Genomic DNA, 16,519 nt, shown 5'->3' on the forward strand with positions numbered 1-16,519 from the left:
AAAAATACAGAAAAACTGTAATACTGTGATATTATTACAAATTAAAATAAACTTGAATTGGAAATGTAATTTATAGCTGTGATGGTAAAGCATAGTATATATTTACAAGTCCTGGCACAAGAACAAAGAGATTTCCCAAATGTGATCTTTAATAGATGAAACAATAACATAAGCTGTTATTTTGGTCTCATCTGTGGAAATGTCACATCTAAATTTTCGCTCTCCAATGTGCCCTCAAAGCACACTCCAGGATTAGTTGTTCTTGATTTGCTGTACATTGTAAGAGGTAAACAAATGTTTTCACACTTTGGAAGCTTATAATGACACACTGGAGTTCAATTTAAAAAAACATATTTTGAAGGACTGTAGATGCACTTGAAATGATCATAGCTGAATATTAAAATGTTATTTAATATAGCTAAGACTGCGCTTTAAATATTAGATCACTGTTCATAAATATAGTCACAATCTTTTAGACAACATAATATCCAGCTCTTTCGAATTTAAGCTTTAACAATACAGTTATAATATGTCCAAAATATCTATGAGCAACTGATTTAAGTATAGATTAATTATTACCTTCTGTGGAGCATTGATGACTCCAATGTTGTAGCCAAATTGAAAGGAACCCAGAACAGCAGTAAACACCGACAGTGCGAGGGTTCCCGTTATTCTCTGCAGGACACCAAAAGTTACAATGTTTATAAATGCAATATCAGAAGTCCATTGAAACAGAACAATTTTATCTGCACACTGTTGGTCAAATCTGTAAAACTTTACAGTAAGGTCCCATTAGTCAATGTCAAATAATGCATTAACTGACATTAACATTATCTATAAATGAGCAATAGATATGCTACAGTATTTATTAATCTTTGGTAACCTTAGTTAAAAAAAAAAAAAAAAGCTCAGGCCCACTAAATATTAATAGACACAACTTTTGATTTTAATGTTAGTAAATGTTTAAATTAAAATTCACTATGATTAATAAATGCTTTAAAAGTAATTTTATTGTTAGTTCATGTTAACTAATGTACAAATGGAACTATTCAAATATAGTCAAATATCAAAATGAAACAGATACAAATCTGTAATGTAACAGTTACAAAAAGGAGGTTATTACAGCAATACTGTCATCCTCAGATCTGTCTTTGTATTATTATGAATATGTATATTATATTGATAAATATTGTAATTCTATATTTATACATTGGACTAAAATGTAAATATATATTTAGAATTGTTGTAGATAAACATGTAAGAGAGATATTGATGGTGATCTTGTTAACTGGATGGCTATGCAGACCCTCAGGGACATAATTGCCTCAACCTGTGCATACAACACAACCATTAAGTCATTGAATACAATGTCTTTACAGAAATATGTTCAACATTTGAAATGTTGAAAGCAATATATGCATAATTTTTCATTAAGGATTGCAGGTTTTTTTAAGCTTTATACTGATTTTGATCTGTTCTGTCTGTCTGTCATGTGTTTAGAGGTACAGTGGCATGCGAAAGTTTGGGAACCCCTTGCAGAATCTGTGAAAATGTGGATAATTTTACCAAAATAAGAGAGATCATACAAAATGCATGTTATTTTTTATTTAGTACTGTCCTGAGTAAGATATTTTCCATAAAAGATGTTTACATATAGTCCACAAGACAAAAAAATAGCTGAAATTATTAAAATAACCACATTCAAAAGTTTGGGAACCCTTGGTTCTTAATACTGTGTGTGGTTACCTGGATGATCTACGACTGTTTTTTTGTTTTGTGATGGTTGTTCATGAGTCCCTTGTTTGTTCTGAACAGTTCAACTGAGCACTGTTCTTCAGAAAAATCCTCCAGGTCCTGCAGAATCTTCAGTTTTCCAGCATCTTTTGCATATTTGAACCCTTTCCAGCAGTAACTGTATGATTTTGAGATTCACCTTTTCACACTGAGGATGATTGAGGGACTCAAACACAACAATTAAAAAAGGTTCAAACATTCACTGATGCTCCTGAAGGAAACACGATGCATTAAGAGCCGGGGGGTGAAAACTTTTGAACAGGATGAAGATGTCCAAATTGTTCTTATTTTGTTGAAATATCATATTTTTCCATTTAGTACTGCCCTTCTGACGCGACAGAAGATACTTGCATGTTTCCTGGAAGACAAATGAAGTACAATTTACCTTGATCTTCAAATTCAAAAAGTTTTCACCAGTGCTCAGTTGAACTGTTCAGAACAAACAAGGGACTCATGAACAACCATCACAAAACAAAAAAACAGTCGTAGATCATCCAGGTAACCACACACAGTATTAAGAACCAAGGGTTCCCAAACTTTTGAATGTGGTTATTTTAATAATTTCAGCTATTTTTTTGTCTTGTGGACTATATGTAAACATATTTTATGGAAAATATCTTACTCAGGACAGTACTAAATAAAAAATAACATGCATTTTGTATGATCTCTCTTATTTTGGTAAAATTATCCCCATTTTCACAGATTCTGCAAGGGGTTCCCAAACTTTCGATCCCCACTGTAAATGGTTCAGTCTGTTCCTATGTCTTTGTGGTTCATGTGGCATTAGCAGCATGAGCCACACACCTGTCTTTTCAGTGAGTGACAGCAGCGCAGCACAAAGCAGACCCCTTTCTTGTTTATATCTTCTGACACTATTAATTAGGAGGAGTGTTAAACACACCTCTCTAACCAAATGCTATATATATATATATATATATACACATATACTACAAAAAATCTTACTATGTGCATATCTAAATGTATTCTATATAAAATAAATTAAAAACATTCGTTGCTAATTTGTTACTTGTTTTACGCAAAAAAGAAAAAAAAAAGAAAATTTACTTTTTTTTTTTTTTTCCCGCTGACATGACCCCGCTATTTTGAGATTCGGCTACAATGTGTTTTGTAATGATACACGAAAACAATGTCAAGAGAGACAGTATGTCTGCATAGCATTTTTATTTATTTATTTATTATTTAAAAGCAACATATATTTCTTTAGTAAACTGTAAATACAGTAAATGTTTACAAGAAATGTTTTCTTGCTTATCATGTCTAGAGGTGTACTGTACTTTTGCAAATATACAAAACGTAAAAGTGAGGTCTTTACACATACTGGCATATTGACAATTTTGTTGAGGTTGGCAATTTATGCTGTCTCAGGGTCATGATTACTGTCATCACACCACAAAGTGTGGTACCAAAAAGTATTGATATTCAGCTACACTTTATCATTTAAAGTCCACTGTGTGACTGCAATGCTTTTACTAAGTACCTCTAGGTCATTTAAAAGTAAAGATTTGACCTTGAAACATGTGACCATTTACATACTTCCTCCAACTGCAATGTTGACTTTATTGCCATTTAATACTCTCGCTGGATCGCGATATTTTGGGACAACTTTATCATCTTACCAGAACTGACAGAAGCTGCACATCTGAATGTGAATGTAATATTTAATCAGACACATTCTCATAATCTATTATTTTAGGTTTTTAAATCAAATAATAACAGCACAGCCATTACTGTAAACATAAACATACTTTTGTTTTAATTATAAGCAATTAAAAATTGGGTTTAAAATGTTTATATTTTAAAGATTCAAGTTAAACAGTCATCATAAGAGTGTATCACAGATCACACTATCTAACATACATAACACATAATCTATATTTTCATTACCTCCCCTCCCAGCTGCTGAAACCCAGCCGGCATGACGCTGAGTGTGTGAGACTCAAAGTTTTGGTCCTGTCTCGCAAGTCTTCTCCAAACAGTATTATTCCAAAGCACTGATCTGTGAATTTAATTGGTCCTTTTAAACACACACATAGACAAGAGCTAGTCAACAAAAAAAAAAGTATAGAATATGGATCTAGGCTCATGTGTTACTCCAGTGTCTATAATTTCCTCTGTGACACATGAGGTTTAAAGAGGAGGGCATGAGGACACATGCTCACGCACTCTCCACCCGCATTTATTTTTGAAGTTTGGGCTGAGGCGGTGGGGAGGGGTTTAGTTCTATGTGAAAAGTGTAGCAACAGTGACCAGACTTTCCATTAGCTCCGGTCCTACAGGGTTGGTTTGTTGACGCACAAATTGTCCTTATGTGTCATTGCGTAAAAGAGTAAGGGTACAGTAGCATGGTTTGCATGAAGTTTGCTTTAGTTCAGTTTCTTTAGTTTTTATGTCTTTGCACAGAACTAAAGAGAAAGACACATTACATGTGTAGAACTGAGACTAATTACTATAAAGTAAAAAATTAATGCACTTTTAGACATTCTGTATATCCTCACTAATAAGCTGAAAGTATTATTTGAATGTATGGTTTTAGATTTTCAAAGATTCACTTTGTTGGTTCAGCTTCCACCACATGAGAGTCCAGATACCCAGCCTGGTTGTTTAGCCACAGCATGCCAAGAGTTGTCAGCTGGGCTGACCTAGTCTCTATTGTCCAGCTTTTCATAGCTTAAAAATCACTTTCTATTTTGGAACACATGCCAAAGGGGTCACAAACTCTGCCTACAACCCCCTCCCCACAAACTCATTCCCATGTCACATGAAAAGAATCCTCCCGAAGCAACAGGTGTTCTTCAATTGTGGACTGTACCACTTATATCTTGAGGTGTGTAGGGTCTTATTTTAGTTAAAATTTGTGAGGCTGGGGGTTAAAGTCTGACACCAAAACTATACGATCGATGCAATAGAAAAATGTCTGATGTTCACTCAATTTAAAAGCCCTAATTGCCACACACCCCTGGTAGTTTAAAATGCTTACAATTCATGCCACTTTCTCTCCTTTGCTTGTCTTGTTCCTATCAAACACCTCTCTCCTTGATCCTCTGATGTTCCTGGCAAAGACAGGGTGGTTAAATCTGATACCTGTCAGCTGAAGGGCCCCAGCCAGAGTCACGTGTGCCTTTCTCACTGAACCCAGAGAAACCAGATCCCTTATAGACAGACACAGGGTCTGCTACAGCATTACAAATGTAGATCCAGTGCTCAGTGTAGACCACATGTGACATTTAAAAGACATTTTTGATTTGATGCTCTTATTTTTATGCATCACCTCATAAAATATATAAATTGCATTTTTCAAATGTGATAACATCTAAAATAAAAATAATAATAAAAAGGGCAAAATATTGCAAAGTATTTCAAGATCGGAGAAGAGGCTTATTATTATTATTGTTGTTGTTATTATTATTAGATTATTAGGGGTTCAAGCACGAAGTGCTGAAACCCTATTGTAACTGTTAGGATTTTTATTATTATTATTCTTCCCTAAAACTGATCGTGCAGAACAAACCGTAAGGCCTAGAGAGCTGAAACTTGGTCAGATGGTCCTAGTCCTAGGTTTTTCGTCCAATCTGAACCAAACCAGTTGAGAAAAATTCTCTGGACAATGAATATCAATAATTATCAAAAAAAGGTTGAAATTTCAACTCACTGTCACAATGGGGTGCCAAAACGTTCGAAAGCGGGGGGGCCAATTTTACGAAAAAGGCCATAACTCGTGAACAAAATGAGATATCTTCACCAAACTCGGTACACATGTGTAAGAGCTCAATCTTTGGTCAAATAATTTGTTTTTTGAAGCTCTGCCACTTGGTGGCGCTATAAGATGAAAAAAAAAAAACATAAAAATGGCTATAACTACGCAAGCGTTAGTCCAATTGACCTGAAAATTGGTATGCAGTGTCTTTGTCCCATGTGCCATAATTGCCTATGAGGACATTGGCGTATCTCAAAAAACTTGCCCGCCATCGGCCAATGAAGTTTGAGCACCTATTAGACAGGTTAAAGGTGGCTGATCGGAACGAAACTTGGTGGGCATGTTTGATCCATGGCCCTAAAGGTCTGTAAGAAATTTGAAAGAAATCGACCACTAGTTGGCGCTAACGAGATTTTTTTGCTCTGTAATCACGTGGTGTTTCACCCATCCAAACAATATGCATATCATTTGATAGGTCTCCACATAATGAGCAACTTTGCCTCAAGATCCATTGCTGTCAATCAAATCGTTTATTAAATATTCGCAAATATGTGAAAAACCTACTTTTGCGAACTAATCTCTGTTTTTTTTGCTCAATCTCGATCAAACCACTGTAGTAATATTCTCTGGACTCTCTAGTCTAGATCAATAATTATCAATTTTTTTTTTAATTTTGTCCTTTGCTTAGCTACAATGGGCTCATTAAAAAAGGGGTGTGGCCAAATATACCCAGAAGCCTATACAACCTAAACGAAAACTTGAAACTTTACTAAACTTGTTGAAAACGTGTCAGATGACTCTTAACAAGCATACAGTTTCATGGAGATTGGACCATAGGTGGCGCTATAACAGTGAAAACGGCCTCTAAAATACAGTATTTCTATAGTGAATGACCTCAAATTGCAATAAAATGTTCATAATATGCACTTATACACTATATCTTCATATCATATGATAGATCTCCTCATTTTGAACAACTTTGCCTCTGGGACCAAAGCTGTCAATCAAACGGTTCATTAAATATTTGAGATTATTTAAAAAAAAAAAAAAGCTACTTGAACTAGTGAACTAGACATGGTTTTTTAATATCAATAAAATCAGTGCAGTACTATTATCTAGACTCTCTAGGTCAATAATTATCAAAAAAATGTTGAACATATGCATTTGGACAACTACCGATCATTTAATAATATCTTCTTTACATAGTGTACCCAAAGGCCTATGAATCCCAAAAGAAATCCCACAAATTCTCAAATCTGTTTAAAATTATGCTTAATTTCATTCTAAACAAGCATGCAAAATTTGAAGAGAGATTGTCAAAAAAAAAATAACAACACTATAATAGTTGTAAAGGTTAAAAACACAGTGTTGTATGAGAAATTGCAATTTATAACCACTAGATGGCAGCGGAAGACCACTAATGGGCTTATTCAAATAATTCAGTGAAATTAACCTGTCCTGGAGTACCCCCAGCCCTGCACATTTTGTATGTCTCCCTCATCTATCACACCTGATTAAACTCAGCAGCTCATTAGTAGAGACGGCAAGACCTGAAGTGTATCTGCAATAAAGTGAGTGTATGTGTGTTAGCATATTTCCTGTTGTTTATTAAGTATTTTTAAACCCTTCATTTCTCCCTGTGTGTGTGTTTATGTGACAGAGAGAGAGACAGTTTTAATGAATTCTCCATTGTGAATGTGTGTTCTATTGTCAGCCCTGCATTTCACATTGGCCTAGACCTTAACAGCATAAAAGTCATAAAGGCATTAAAGTGCTTAAACCTGCATGGAGCTCTCTTCTAACGAGCAGGGGCCCGTTTCAGAAAGGAGGTTAAGTGAAAACTCTGAGTATGTTAACCCTGAAATGAGGGAAACTCTGGGTTTTCGGTTTCAGAATGGGAGGTATGTTAAACCTGAGAAAGCAGAGTAAGTCAAGCCCGTTTCTGAAAGAGAGGTAACTTATACTCAGAGTCAGTTACCATGGCAACTTACTCTGTGAACCTAACCTGGTCGGGAGCAGGTTTTCTTTGGTAAACCCAGAGTTTATTTCGGTCTCCTCCCCCTTTTTAAAGTGTAAGCGATGTTTTAATACCTCATTCATTCATTCACGCCGCAAAATTGCTTTTCTTACTGAGTATGTTTGTCTTATTTCAAGTACAAACATTTAAAATTTAAGTTAAGATGCATTTTCTATACATGAAAACATTTTTTTTTAGATATTTAGTCTTGTTAAAATATAAAATTGTTCTACAGAGTGTAAGAAAAATAATCTTAATGCAAACGGAAACAAGAATAGGCTAATTTAAATTTCTTACCCCATTGCCAGATAATTTGGAAAATAAAATTATATTTTAATTTTTTTTTCCTTCATGGAAACAAGACTAAATACCTCATAGCCTATTATTTATGTTATTATATGTTTTTTTACACCGTATTCATGTGCATATTTATTTGAGCGGTACCATTTTAAATGGTAGTTTTCTTTTAAACATCAGAGATGCAGAGCACATTATAAGATATGCAGATTTTAAGTAAAGTGTGCATCGCTCTCACGCTCTTTCTGGGAATTTTTTCCTGGGCACAAATCCGTCAAAGAGGAGTATCACAGGACTGTAGGTCAATGGTGTAGCAATGGGTTTAAATGAGGCTAATCTGATAAATGATGTTCACTTGATAACATCTTTCTGTGACTTGTGGAAGTAACCTGAAATAATCAGAATTTCCTTCAGGATTTCCAGTGTGGTTGGATGCATTGATGACAAGCATGATTACTGTATGAAATGGAAGGATGCCAGATGGAGGGGTAGTACGAGCCATAACCACCACTACAGCTGTTAAATAAGCAAATTATTAAAAATTTTTGGTCATCTTTATTTCCTAATACAAAAGCAAAAGTTATTATTTTTACTTTTGGATTTTAGAAATCTTCCAATACTTGACCATCTCCTCTTCATCTGTCAGTGGTGCTGGTCCAGGTTCTCCCTCTGCCTTCTTGTCAGTAGTTAATTTTATTACTCTAATTAAGAAATGTAACAGGTTGGATTAGAGAATATTTAATTAGGCTATGTGAAAAGAGTGCTAGACTGTGGAAAAAGCTGCAGCGCATTGAAATAGACACTGAATGATATTTAATGTCAAATGTCTGTAAAGTCATTTAACCCACACCCATGAACCTTTCATGTTTAAAGCTTTACCTTGATTCAATTGTGTTTTTATACTTCATTTTTAGCTGCTGCCACGTTCTTGTTTCTTTTTCTGTCTTTTTTTTTTTTTTGTGGCCATGAGATACCATTAAAATGAATATTAGTTCAATAATTTACAGTTTTCACCTCAGATATTATAACAGTTATTAAGTTATAGACAGTTATTAAGAATTAATGTTACGCATTGACGGAGGTACGCGCGCTGACGTCTATTTGGCGGGAGCTGTTGCCATGGTGAATCGTAATTTCGGTGCTCCGCTGATCATGACTTTTCATAGTCGTGGTGCACGCGCTTAACTCAGAGTCAGTCAACTCAGAGTTGATTGAACTAACTCATTTCAGCTGTTCTGTAACCGAAAACTCAGAGTTTCCCATCTCAGGGTAAGTCAACTCAGAGTTCAAGTTTTAACTCAGAGTTGGTTGAACCTCCTTATTGAAACAGGCCCCTGGAGATCTGAATCAGGTGTGTTCAATAAGCAAGGCAGCGCACAGCAGAAGGTCTCCAGTAATGGAGCTGAGAATCACTATTTTATATCTACAACAACGTGTGTTTGTGTGTATGTATTAGCATGCTTACTGTGTATCAGTGTTGTTAAACCCTTCATTTCTGTCTGTGTGTGTATGTGACAGAGAGAGAGAGAGAAATACGGTGTTAATGAATTCTCCATTGTGGATGTGTTCAGGTGTCAGCTCTGCATTTCACATTAGGCTACACCTTAACAGCATAGAAATCATAAAGGCCTTAAAGAGCTTGTAATCGCTGCTTGCAGCTATATTTATTATTATTATTATTAGATTCATTTTTAATGAGCCGAAAATAATGCATGTCACACCTCTGTTTATCAATTTGCACTAGCTACCAATAGCTGCTTGCATAGAAAGGCATTAATATTTACCTACAAAACCACCACTGGCTCTGCACTCCTTTACCTAAATTCATTACTTCAGACTTATGTGCCCTCTAGAAGCTTGCGTTCTGCAAGTGAATGGCACATTATTGTGCCATCTCAAAGAGGCACAAAATCACAAAAAAAAAAAAAAAACATCTCTTCCATCTTTATTTGATCCTCTAACTCTAGCACTCTCTATTCTAATTCTGCTCTTTAAAAAATGGACCCCCCTTTTAGAATCCTACTCTGTTCATTTACTAACTGCTTGTTTTCTTAAAAACAACAACAAAAAATTAACACTAGCTTCTCTATAATTTTTTATTCAATTTGTTTTCTTTTTATTTATTATATATATATATATATTAATTAATCAGAGTTTCTTGTTAGTTTTAAGTAGTTAGAGTGCAAATATAGGGTGTTCTTGTGTAGTTATTAATTAATGATGGAACAGTATTCTAAAGTGTTACCCGTTAGGCTAACTGAGACTTACCATAGCACTTGCATATCATTGCTCTTTTTTTGATTTTGACTGCTTCCAGTGTCCTCATTTGTAAGTTGCTTTGGATATAAGCGTCTGCTAATGTATTATATTTAATCTATTATTATTATTGTTGTTGTTATAATACAAGATTCATTATATCATAATACATATTTTATTCATCTACATGAAAGGGAAGCCAAACCACAAACTGTAGCTAACTGCTTAAGTTAACTGGATTTCAGATCTACTGAATAGAAAGTGGTGTTTGTGTGTCTGCCTTTGCATTTGGAACTTGTTTCAAGCTCAACAGAAGTTTAATTGTCAAAAAAGTGTATTTCTGGTTTAATTTGGGGGAAAATATTTATGTTAACTATCAGTTAAAGACAGAGAGATCTCAGTCTTTCAGTGAGGACTAACAGAGATGGTCATTTCCAGTATGACAATCTGACAACCTTTGTTCTTTAAAAAAAAAAAACAATCTTAAATGTCATAAAAATATGTAACCAAAATATATATTTAGCATGCATTGCTGCCTTCTCAATATAAAGGGTCTCTAACTAGCATCAAAACAAAACATTCAACCTGTCAATCTCTTATTTAACGATCGTGAATTCAAAAAATGCGCCTGTCACGTGACCACTCCCACGTGACCGCGATCTTCGCTGCTTTTTCCATTTGGATGAATAGGAAGCGTCGTCTGTGAATTTCTAAAACAACACGTGTGCTCTGTGTAGAGATTTGGAAAAGGAGTTTCACTGGGAGGCCAGGTAAGTTATTGATCCAGATCGATACGCTGATTAATTACCACGCACGTTTGAAAGCCGTCTTTATGTAAGCTAACAAACTTGAAAAAATGTCCCGGTCTTAACTCATGATGAAATATGATTGATGTTAACACAGGGTTTCCTTCTTTTATTTTACGGGTTATCTGACAGGTTATAATGTCACGTTGCTCACATTAATCGATTTCTGGATGTTTAGATTAGGGCTTGATGCCAAAGTACGAGACATATTAGTCTTTAAACACGGATATGTTTATTAGATGTTTATTTCCTCACCGGGATAAAGTTGGTTTTGTATTCGCACATTCACACATTTCCGCGTTCAATAACTTTCTAATTATATGTGCAATAGTTATTTTTTTTGCAAATTCTAAACCGCGACATCATTGTCAACCTACTACATATTTTTTCACAATCGATCAAAATGGGCAAGTATTGTTTTAATGTCATATTTACTTGCGAATATCCGCTGAATGTCCAATGTAGTGCGGTAAGCACGATAGGGACGGTCTAAAAAGTTCAAATTTTTTACCATTGTGTGCAAACAGACAACTACATTTTGGCCAACTACAGATGTAACTGCAAATATCACTCACATTTTGCCTTCTAATGCTACTTTAGCAACAATAAAAGTTGCAATGTAATCCTGGCGTTTGAAAAGATGTTTAGGAAATGACAAATACTGAACATGTACATGAACTGTAATTTGGTAACTTTCCAGTTCAATAACTTTCCAAAGGAGGGTCACACCGCTCCAAAACAAGTCTTTAATTTGCTACAAGTCTTTAATTTGCAATTATTTACTCTGTTCAATTTCTAGCATTTTCTACCATTACAGTCACATTGAAGGTATAAGGTGAAACTGTACTTTGCTCATAATGGTTTCAAAGTTCTTTTAAAGCAAATCATTCATCTAAATAAATCCATAAAGTAAAGAAGTTACTATTTGTCAGGCATTACAGTAATAAATAAATGTAGATAATGTAATATTTTTTGATGGAAGGTGTGTCAATGAAGAAACCCATACAATGATGGTATATTGAACATCTAGAGTAAACGCTTCTACATTAAAGACTTGAAGCTTTTTCTATAGTGTCAAATAAACAATTTGCACCTTGTTTTGGAGCGGTGTGATCCTCCTTTGGAAAGCTATTGAACTGGAAGGTGTCTCAATGCATAAACCCATTAAATACAGTGATGATAGATTTTGAACATCTACAGTAGTTGCACATTAAAGACTTGAAGTATGTTGTTTAGGGTCAGATAAATATTCTTTTAAATGTTCAAAATAACTAAACATTAAACTCTTAACAGGTCTTTCCATTTTCATAAAAAATGCAGAAAGCTCACACAATTTTGCAATAGCAGCAGTCTGAACAGCAACTGTACTGGTTGGATCTATATGAGTGAATTATGTTCGGAGAACATTCACAGAATATTTTCAATCAGTGTAATTATACCAAGCAAATATAGTCAGAACTTACTGTTTCACAGCATTGTCCTATCTCCACTCCCCTTTGGGAAAACACAGCTCCCAGTCTAAGATTAACAGTTTTTCTTGATTGCTAACACACAATTCACCATTTTCTCACAACTATAAACACAATCTCAAAATTACACACCAACGTGTGCAAGCTTCAAACTTCCAGGTCAAAATCAAATAGTTTAATCAAAAACATGTTCTCTTTTGTCAGACTCAAACTTTTGCCTCAGATTATACACAAACCTGTCAAATACTCAGACTACTTTCCTGTCTAGACAACACTGGTGAGATCAATTCAAAACACTGTTACAAAAACCTCTTTTTGGTAACAGGAATCCTTTTGCTAGTCAATGACTGTTACAGTATATGACATAAATAGAGGGGTGCAGATACAGTAAAATTCAGCAATACACTTTAAGAAAAGTTTACTTTCATTACACGACTGTAAAGAGTTCTTACAGTAGATGACAATCACTAGAAGAGAAAAGTTCAAAGACCAAACTACTGAATATACAGTTACAGTTTTTCTCAATTGCTAACACACTATAACTGATTCATGTGTTTTGGAAAGTGAATCCTGGTAATGGGATACAAAGAGGAATAGGAGGAGAAAAGAAAATTGAAGGGGATGAGGTCAAGGGTCATTTGTTGCTGATGAAATATAAAGCATTATAGTTGACCATGGCTGTTTCTCAATTCCAAGAATGCAAAGAACGGACTTGGGTTCTCGTGGAGACCGGTCTTGCCAAGCTTCCTTGGAAGAACGAACTCGGAAGGACACGAGAACACAGAACGCACACTTATGAGAATTGAGATGTACTGCGTTCTTGCTTAACTGACTGCATAGTCTCAGCATAAGAAACGGCCAATGAACAATAAATATTACAAAATGTCATAACTTATTAAAACATTTCATACTATTATAGATATTACTTTCATATAATTGTATTGTTTTATTTTACAACGTTATATGTTTTACTGTTAAGATTCATTTTAATATGCCAATAAAAATGCAGACTTTCTCCGGGTCTTATAACTTTATTAAAATTAACCAAAACAAAACGATAAATGTTTACTTTCAACTTGAAGAGCCGTTAAGTATTTGTGAGAGCGAGTTTAAATCTTACAGGCTTCCGTACAGCGGCCGCCCACAGCATTTTCTGGGATTTCTGGCACTTTCATGCATCCTCTGTACTTGCGTTCTTGAGAATTGGAACTGAACTTCGACGGTTAATGATGACGTAGAACGAGAACACAAGGACGCAAGATCGCTGAAGAACGCATATTGAGAAACAGCCCATGTTCTTGTGCATGGAACGACCATGAGGAAAGCTGCTTGCAGGCTCATTTACAGGGTTTTACACTACTTACACATTACACTTGCAGTACGTAGTAGCAGTATTTCAGATGAGAGGACTTTCACTATTCATTGTACTGTAAATACTGTACCACACATCCTCAAACTCGTAACTGTTGAATTGATTTAAAGCAAAGTCCTTCTTACATGTATTTGTGCAGAACTGAGGGTTGACTGTCTAGGGGAGGAAACATCTTTTGTCAGAAGACAAAGAAACTGCAATAGTATAACAAATAAGGATATTACCAATACTGTAATGCAAATTGACAGAGGATGCAGAAGTTATTTATTTATTGCTGTACAGTAACTGTCAGTATATTCCAATGTGTGTTTACTGTATATTCAGTTGTTTGCTCTTTGTACTTTTCTAGTGCTATTCGTCTAAAGTAATTTTTCTTACATTTTATTGGTTAATTTTACTGTATCTGCACCGCTCTATATATGCTGCAGACTGTAACAGTCATTGAATAGCAAGATGTTTCCTGTTTCCCACAGTTGTAACAGTGTTTTGAATTGATCTCACTAGTGTTCTCTAGTCAGGAAAATAGTCTGTGTATTTGACAGGTTTGTGTATCATCTGAGGCCAAAGATTAGATTCTGAGAAAAGAGAATGATTTTGACTAAAATGTTTGATTTTGACCTGGAAGTTTGAAGCTTGCACAAGTTGGTGTAGTTTTGAAATTGTGTTTATAGTTGTGAGAAAATGGTGAATTGTTTCATGAATTGTGTGTTGGCAATCGAGAGAAACTGTAACACACACTGGAATATACTGTCAGTTACTGAAAAATAAAAAATCATTCATATCATTCATTCATTTAGCATCCTCAGCCAAATTGCATTACAGTATTCTTATTTGTTATAGCAGTTTCTTAGTCTTCTGACAAAATATTTTCTTTTCCTCCCCTGGACATTCATCTCATTCACCTCATCTTCATTCTGCAAAAATAGATTACATGTAAGGACTACTTGGCTACAAATCAATTCAACAGTAAAGAGTTTGACGCTGTACAGTATTTACTGTACATAAAATACTGAAATTTGTCTCATCTGAAGTACTGCTGCTATGTACTGTAAATTATATTGTATGTGTCAGTAGTATTGAAACCTTGTAGATAAGCCTGTAGGTCAACTTCCCTCATGGTCAGTCCATGCAGAAGAACATGGTCAACCATAGTGCTTTCTATTTCATCAGGAACAAATGACCTTTGACCTCATCCCCTTCATTTTTCTTTTCTCCTCCTATTCCTGTTTGTCTCCCACCACCAGGATTCATTTTCCAAAACACGTAATCAACCTGTGCTCTTGTTCATATCATCCTGAGATTCTGACTGCTGTGTGTCATCAGTTTTGCAACTGAATGTTCAAACATGGATAACTGTGTGCTGTTTGAGTTAATTTTGTGATTCTTGTTATATTGTGTGTTTGTGTATTCTGAATTAGAGCATGGTTAAACCTGTACAAAATGATGCCGTTTTTGTGTAGCGTTTTGCAGAAAACACTGAGCAAATTAGAACGTGTGTGCAAACAGGTGAAATGTTAAAGTTTTGAGAAAAGTGTCTTTGTTTTGAGAACTGTATGGTTGTTTTGGAAAATTGGGCCAAGTGAATCAGTTAGCTATAGTGTGTTAGCAATCGAGGAAAAACTATCATGAACAACAATCAGGTAACAACAATCATGAAATTAATAGAAAGTCAAATTCACATGAAAATCAAAAGCACAAAATCAAAAGATCACATGCTTGTATATAAATCAAATATATAAGCACCACTATATACTGCTTGCAAACAGACACAGAAGTGGCATCCATCTATAGATGAAGACCGCTTGGTGATTGAAGAGTTGGTGCAAATGAGTTACACACATGCATTAGAGAATCATAATTATCCAAGTACTTTCTGTTTGCTGTAAATAGATTTTTTCCTTTCGTTCAGCACAGTTAATCCAATAGAGTTTGGTGACTTTCAATGAGATATGTGGTAATTGTTTTGACAAAGGGTGTGAAAAAACAAAGTGTGTTAAGACATTTGCAAGAGAACACTTCTGCTGTGCTAAGAAGGGGATGATGAAGATCAATGGATGCCAGTTTCATTAAGCATGTCTTAGCAAATAAGAAAAACTAACATTTTTATAACTGTAAAAGTGGTGCAGGATATAGTTTCTACTCTATTTGCTGACTTTGAAAACCTCACAAAGATCATAAGAAGTTCTTGTTACTGAACTACCAAAGTATTCTTGATTCATTCTAACTCATTCAAAAAAGGGAATAATGTTATGTCTCTGACTGTGAGACATTGCTATGTTTGGAAAAGTTGACTTGGACTGCTTAAGCCTTGAGGGAACTTTATTTTTGTTTTTACTTTGTGTGTGTACTTTTGATGTATACAATACTCCCTGTTGAAGAACTTTGCAATAAATGCATTTTCATTAGTGTATTTGTGCATCTACAGCTGAATGTTTTATAATCAACTGAGAACAAAACTATTGATTTGATGTAAATATTTACTTTTAATAAACACTTTTCTAGAAAGAAATTGCTTTATGAATGCGATAGTAGTGAAGATTGTCTTTGCTGGAAAACACCTGCCACCCATGGGTTTTTTCGACTTGAGTACACTGTCGTGTTACAACAGTTATGTGTCTGACAAAGCAAATTAATAAATATATCATTGTAACATACAAGATCAAGATGATAAACACTCCTTAAATGCAGATTAGCTAAATTATTCTGGAAGTCCGAATGTGCGAATATAAAACCAACTTTACCCCGGTTATTTCCTCGTATTGTGCGCATCAGCACACTAAACGCTCATTAGTT

General features: G+C 34.8%; 2 protein-coding genes across 3 annotated transcripts in view; one reads left to right on the forward strand and one right to left on the reverse strand.

The window, feature by feature from the left end:
- Positions 1-3,980, reverse strand: part of LOC306883251 (solute carrier family 2, facilitated glucose transporter member 4-like) — a 32,164-nt gene extending 28,184 nt beyond the window's left edge. The window contains exons 1-2 of the mRNA XM_079438381.1: positions 3,700-3,980; positions 580-675 (exon numbers count right to left, since the gene is read on the reverse strand). Coding sequence (XP_079294507.1) covers positions 580-675; positions 3,700-3,732 — 129 coding nt within the window. The 5' untranslated portion in view covers positions 3,733-3,980. The remainder of the gene's footprint in view (positions 1-579; positions 676-3,699) is intronic.
- A 6,754-nt stretch (positions 3,981-10,734) lies between these two features.
- Positions 10,735-16,519, forward strand: part of LOC306885170 (cellular tumor antigen p53-like) — a 41,279-nt gene continuing 35,494 nt past the window's right edge. Inside the window, exon 1 of one of the 2 annotated variants that reach the window (XM_079441529.1) lies at positions 10,735-10,849. The gene's annotated coding sequence lies outside the window, so the exon portion shown is untranslated. The remainder of the gene's footprint in view (positions 10,850-16,519) is intronic. The other variant, XM_079441530.1, reaches the window with a different exon arrangement.

The sequence above is a fragment of the Barbus barbus genome (assembly GCF_936440315.1).
Source record: "Barbus barbus genome assembly, chromosome: 2".
NCBI classification, from domain to species: Eukaryota; Metazoa; Chordata; class Actinopteri; order Cypriniformes; family Cyprinidae; genus Barbus; species Barbus barbus.